We start from the raw sequence: 6,655 nt of genomic DNA on the forward strand, positions 1-6,655 counted from the left end.
TATCTCTCTACTAATAATATTTCACTCTGATTATAAAATAGTTATTAAAGCTGACTTCTCTGACTATATTATAGAGAGAGCTATATTATAATATAATAATGAAAATATCTTACAATTATACATCTTTATATCTAAGAAACTAAGTTCTGCTGAATATAACTATGAGATCTATAATAAGAAACTTCTTACAATAGTATACTATCTAGAAGAATGAGACTTTAAACTCTGAAATATCTTCAAATTTGAGATAATTACAGATTATAAGAATCTCAAGTATTTCACAATTATCTGTAAGCTTACTGAATAATAGATATAATAATCTGAGTTATTAAACTGTTTTTATTTCATAATACACTACTGCTCTGACAGTCAGAACTTAATAATAGATACTCTTTTATAATAAGAGTAAGATATATCTATATAATCATGAAAAGGTCAGCAACCGCTCCACCACGAACTCGCTCAATTTTTCGAATAAGAACCCGCCGATAGATCCATCGAAAAGCCCTCGATCATACGAGCATTCTGACCCCATCGCCGACCGCATACCCTGTGTGGTGGTGGAGTTATCCAGCCAAACGTGAACCGGACGTTGTTCGAAACTCCTGTGTGGGAGTATCCCCCGTTCTCCCCTACCACACCACAACCCCGGGCCAAAGTGCCATACAAATTGTAAGGTGAAGAGACCTAGCCATATGCACCAATCTTCTCGATTTTGGAAGATCCCCGATCTGTAGTTGTGGAGATATCTGAGGAGCGACCTCCGCGAAAACCCTGTCCATCTTTGATGTTCCAAAACACCAACGCCAAGTCCCACCGTTGTACCGCCCTTCCTAATCTGGCCCATCCCCGGCAGAAAAATACAAAAAGATACCTCGGCGATAATATCAAGCACATAACCAACGGCCACTTCTGAAGTGCAACCTCCGCGGTCTGTCTTCAGTGTATCTGGACATCAACACCAAGTCTCGCCCTCGTACCACCCCTCTCAATCTGGCCCATCCCCGACAGAAAAGTACAAAAAGATACCTCAGCAACTGTACTCAATACATAATCAGCAGACACGACAACTATAAAATCAGTATACTCCAAGGTCTGACTGAGCCTTTGATCCCTGCACAGTGAGATATATTAAATCTAGTTTTAATATCTCAATATTCAATAGATTCTGCAAGAGATTGAGAACAGCAACACTAGGTTTCTATTGAATTTGAGAATTAACTCTATATTGATATAATCATTGACAAAGTCTTCTATTTTGAGATATAAATAACCAGTTCCTCTACATCCTGCTGACAATATTTATATTATTATATAGAAACAGACTTATATTCTCTATAATATCAAGACTCTGAAGAGGGAAAGTCTTGATAGAGAGTATACAGTAGTGTATATCTTAGCAGTTTCTATCTCATTCTTCTGCAGCAGTTAATGCAAAAAAAAGATTTTAGAAATAGTTTTTTACTTCTCTTAAAAAAGTAAGGTGTTTTTCTCTGGGTTTTACACAATATTCTTACAAAGAATTAAAAACAGAGTTGTTTTCTGTCATAATTTCATATTCTTTTAAGTAAGAATTACTTTTTCAGTGACTGAAGAGCTTTCATTAATACTTAATTTCTTTTTACACTCTTTATTAACTGATTTGAGTTGCACACCTGTTGTGTGAGAAGAATTGAATAATTTAGAATAAAATTGAATAGTTTTAATCAATTTCTCTTTAAAAAATTGATTTATTTTTTGTCAGTTTTTCTCTCAAAAACTGTCATATCATCTGATTTACTATCAATTGATATCATACTTTTCCTCATTGTATCCCAAGAAAGAGATTGTAAAGATTTTATTGATTTATCTTAAAAATCAATTTTAGTTTATTAGATTCTCTTCAAAAATCTAACCTAGTTACTGAACTAGTGTGAAAAAAATCAGGTGTTTTATACACAAAAGTCTGCGATTCTTCTTTTGAAATAGTCTGACCAACTTTTCAATTGAAAACAGACTTAGAAACCTCTTAATTGAAACAGTCTGATCAACTTTTCAATTCAAAAAGAGTTTAATAAATATCTCAATTGAATTAGTCTGACCAACTTTTCATTGAGTAAGAACAATGAGTTCAAAAGTACACTCAGTTGATGTGGAGAAAGATGCTTTCTCAAATACTATTTCTGAGATTGAAATTCTGAAGAGAAGAAAGAAAGAAGAGATAGAGAAACAACAAGTTCTTGAAATACAGAAACTTGAAAAAGCAAGTAAAATTCTTGAAAAGCAGTGTCTGAGTGAGATGAATGAAGAAGTTCTGTTAATTCTTCATACTCAGGCTAGACAACTACAGAAAGTGATCAAGTTCAAACTTGGAATTTCAAACACAGTTCAAAAAACTTTGAAAATTTCTAATACAATCACTGACTCTTCAGTTTGCTCTTCTTTCTTTTCTACTTCTTCTTCTTCTTCTTCTTTGAATCAGAAGAAAATATATGCTCAAGCAGCTGAATCTGCTGCCTCTAAACCTGCTGTCTCTAAACCTGCTGTCTCAAAACCTGCTCAAAACCCTGAGAAAACTGAGAAGAATACTGCTCATGTCTCTATTCATAGAAAAGTGAAAAAGAAAATGCAAAAAGAGAAAAACTTTCAAATCTTCAGAAATAGAAGACTTATTCTCAAAGTCTCAAATCAGGACATTCTGCAAAGAAACAAGCTAAACTCAAATCTCATTTTCAGAATCAGAAATGAAATTAATCAGCAGTTCTTTTCTCAGTTGATGACTGATATTGAAGTTCAAAAATCAGTTATAGCTTCAATTGAATCATCATTCTTTGAAAACTTCATTATTCTGACTACAATGCCTGAATTCAGTGCTGAATTTCTTATTCAGAATGAGAATCTCTGAAAGTCAGCAGTAGAATCTTTGTTAAACACAACAATTCTATCTGAAAGAGATGAAAAGTGGAACAAATTCATTCTTTATAATATTTCAGTTGAAATTTTTGACTGTGAAGAAGAAATGCTACTTCTCAAAAATGAATTGAAAGAATACAACTCTATTCAACTGAGAAAGAAGCCTGTATGACTAAATTCAATTGAGTTCAGACAAAGCAGGAGAAATGCCTCTGTTCTAGTATATACAAAAACACTTGAACAGTCAAAGATCTCTGAAGTAAGAGTAGCAGGTTTGAAAATGAGAGTTCATGAATACAAAGACTCAAGAATGAACCTCAAAGCTCAAACACAGTGTTCAAACTGTCAAAGATATGAACACTTTGCAATCTCATGTTTTAGAGACTCAAAATATGCATTCTGTGCCAGAGATCATAAAACTAGTGAGCATAAATGTGAAACATGCTCAAAAAGAGGTGAAATTTGTCAACATACTCTGCTTAAGTGCTCTAATTGCAAAGAAAAACATGCATCTAGCTCAAAAGAATGTATATTTGCTTCTAGAACTCAAAAGAACTGAAGAAAAGATGAAGCTCAAAGTCAATCTAGAACTGAAGAGAAGAGTCAAGCCAGTAAACTCACAACTGCAAGCTCAAAAAGAAGAAACTCTCAACTATCTAGATCTTCAAACTTCAACTCTTCAGCTAAATGTAAACAGAACTTGAATCCTCAAACTTCTGTTAAGATTAGAGAATTGAGAAATGACTCTGATGATAAACTAGATATAATGCAAGCAGTTGAGATTTCTACTTTTCAGAACAGTTATAATCTACTATCTGATGATAGTGATTAGATTCTACTCTACTCTCTTTTAGTATGAATATACAACAAAAACAACAAAAAAAGTTTAAAAACTCTTCAAAAATCACATTTATTCAAAATAATATGAATAGAAACTTAAATTGTATTTATTCTTGTCTTCAAATTGCATTTGAATAAAAAGTTGATTTTATACTGCTTCAGAAGCCGAATTTTGATGCTGAGCAAAAATATGTTATTTCTCATTCAAGCTACTACTACTTTTTATCTCAAAAGTCTGAGATAAAGTCAAGAGTAGTGATCTATGAAAGAAAGAGATCAAGATATTAATTTAATCTAAGATTTAATATCATGTCTGACCCTGATATTCTGATGAGTGATATTATAGATAAAGAAAATGAGTTTGATACTATACAGCTCATAAATATCTATAATGAAAAGTCATTGAAGAAAAATAACAATATCTGAACAATTGATAGAGGATTTCTGAACATAACTTCATCAAGAAACTCTATAATTGCAGGAGATTTCAATGCACATCATCTCTGATGAAATTCAGAATACAAGAGAGCAGTGAGAGCTGATAATCTGATTAAATGAACCTTTGAGCATTCAATAGATTTGGTTAATAAGTCTGATCAATAAACATTCTTTAGAAAAGACATGAAACAGAAGTCTATTATAGATCTAATCTTCATATCACAAAATCTAATGAAAAGAAGACTTGTAAACTGATTTATTGATTCAAATAAGACATCAGAATCAGATCATGAGATTATTCAATTTGATATTGAACTGAGTGAAAAACAAATGAGTGAAAATCCTCTTCTCTTTAATCAGTATAACTTTGAAAAAGCTGATTGAAAAGCAGTTGAAGAAAGTATAAAACTGCTAAAATCTGAAAGACAGAATGAGCTATATTGAAATTCTGGTCAAGATATCTTAAATGAAATGCTTGAGAATAGAGTGAAGCTTATTACATCTATTATTCTAACAAGTGTTAGAGATAATATTTCAAAAAGAAAATCTTCTTAGTATTCAAAACCTTGATGAAATGAGAATATCTCATCTAAAAGGAAAGAATTAGCTACTGCTAGAAGAGATTGAAAAAATAATATAATATCTGATGAAGAGTTCAAAGCTGTCAGAAATGAATATTTTTCAGATATCAAAAGAGCTAAAACAGACTGCTGGAATAAATTTCTTGAAGAAGCACAAGAGAAGGAAATTTTTAAAGCTTTTAACTATATTAAAACAAGAAGTGTAGCAAAACTTCCAGCCTTAGAATATGAGTTTCAGAATGAATCATATACAGCAAACTCTTTTGAGAAAAAATGTCAAGCTTTCATGAGAATTCTCTTTCAGAACTCATCAGACTCAGATTCAGATTCAGAGAAAGAGAATATATCACTTCTCAACTACATTGATGAAAATGACTGAGAATGGCCTGATCTTACATAAGATGAATTAGAGTCAGCTATCTTCTCAAGTTCTGTTAAAACTGCTGCAGGTCCTGATTCAATTAATCACTTAATTATTCAAAATACATATTCCTACTTAAAGAATGAATATTTTAAGCTCTTTTTCAATCTCTTGAAAAATGAATATCATTCTGAATGCTGAAGAGAAGCCACTGAAGTGATTCTTGCAAAACCTAATAGAAAAACTTCAATTTCTAAGTCATATAGAGTAATATCTCTATTGAACTGTTTAGAAAAGATTTTAGAAAAGATAATAGCTACTCAACTATCTTTTATAAGCTCTATAGATGATTCTCTTTTATTCAGTGAACAAATGAGAGATAGAAAACAGTGTTCTGTAATTGACACTGTTCTCTCAGTTGTTCATGATATTCAAATAGTAAAACATGAGAGTCTGGTCTCAACTGCAGTTTTTATTGATATAAAGAGAGCATTTGATCATGTTTCAAAGTCAAAGTTAATTCAGACATTGAAGATATTAAAACTGTCACTTTCTCTAATAAAATGAGTTAACTGTTTTATGTCTAAAAGAATTATACAACTCTTCTTTGATAGAATGAAACAAGACAAGACTGAGATAAAAATAGAAGTACCACAGAGATCTTCAATCTCACTCATTTTATTTGCAATATACACTGCATATCTATTAAAAAATAGAAATATGAGAATAGTGCAATCTCTGAGTTATATGGATGATATTGATCTAGTCTACAGCTCAAAAACTATCAAAGAGAATTTGAAAGTAATTGAAAAAGCTGCAAAGGAAATCTTTGTTAGAGCAGATATCAATCAAATTCAATTTAATATGAATAAAACTGAGTTAATTCATTTCTTTTCTAGACTCAATGAGAAAGAACTATCTCTAACTCTTTTAAATAGAGAGATTAAACCCAGTGTAAATGTCAAATGATTAGAAGTATGGTTAAACTCCAAGTTGAATTTTAAATATCATATTCAACAAAGAACTGTCAAGGCAGAAAGACTATTGAACAACATAATCAGACTATTAAATACAGAGAGAGATCTATTCTTCCAGGCTATGAGACAGTTATATATTGTTGGCCCTTACGGCCGTTGCGGTTAGCGATCCCACTAGATCACGTGACCCACCACTATATTATGTTCCTGTAGATAGATCTATCAATACAACCTTCAACTATTCTACAGGTTATAGCCCGGATGGCATGTTTTTCTTTTTAGAACATTGTACCAACATATTTTTAACATGGATAGTTCACCCTTTTTGAAAAGACTCTTACTCTTTATTAGAGATATTTCATTTTCCCTGAATCTGCCAGTCAGTGAATTCATATACTTTATATTTTTGAGAAAGCACATTCTTCATTGTGAAGAATATCACTTTTTATTTTTTTTTACACACCTAGAAGAAGCAGAGCCACCTTGATATGAGTGATACACCTGTTACTCCAGAGTTCAGCTCAAGGCCCAGGATCACACACTTCACTAGATGACTCATTGATAGA

At 31.8% G+C, this 6,655-nt stretch overlaps 1 protein-coding gene across 1 annotated transcript; it reads right to left on the minus strand.

Moving 5' to 3' along the window:
- Positions 1–424: 424 nt before the first annotated feature.
- On the minus strand, positions 425–1,050 carry BDCG_17022 (uncharacterized protein; the record flags this gene model as incomplete). The annotated part of the gene is made up of 1 exon (XM_045426189.1): positions 425–1,050. Exon 1 carries the CDS (start codon positions 845–847, stop codon positions 425–427), a length of 423 nt encoding a protein of 140 aa, XP_045281026.1. The 5' UTR covers positions 848–1,050.
- Positions 1,051–6,655: the final 5,605 nt, after the last annotated feature.

The sequence above is a fragment of the Blastomyces dermatitidis genome, assembly GCF_000003525.1.
Source record: "Blastomyces dermatitidis ER-3 genomic scaffold supercont1.5, whole genome shotgun sequence".
Taxonomy (NCBI): Eukaryota; Fungi; Ascomycota; class Eurotiomycetes; order Onygenales; family Ajellomycetaceae; genus Blastomyces; species Blastomyces dermatitidis.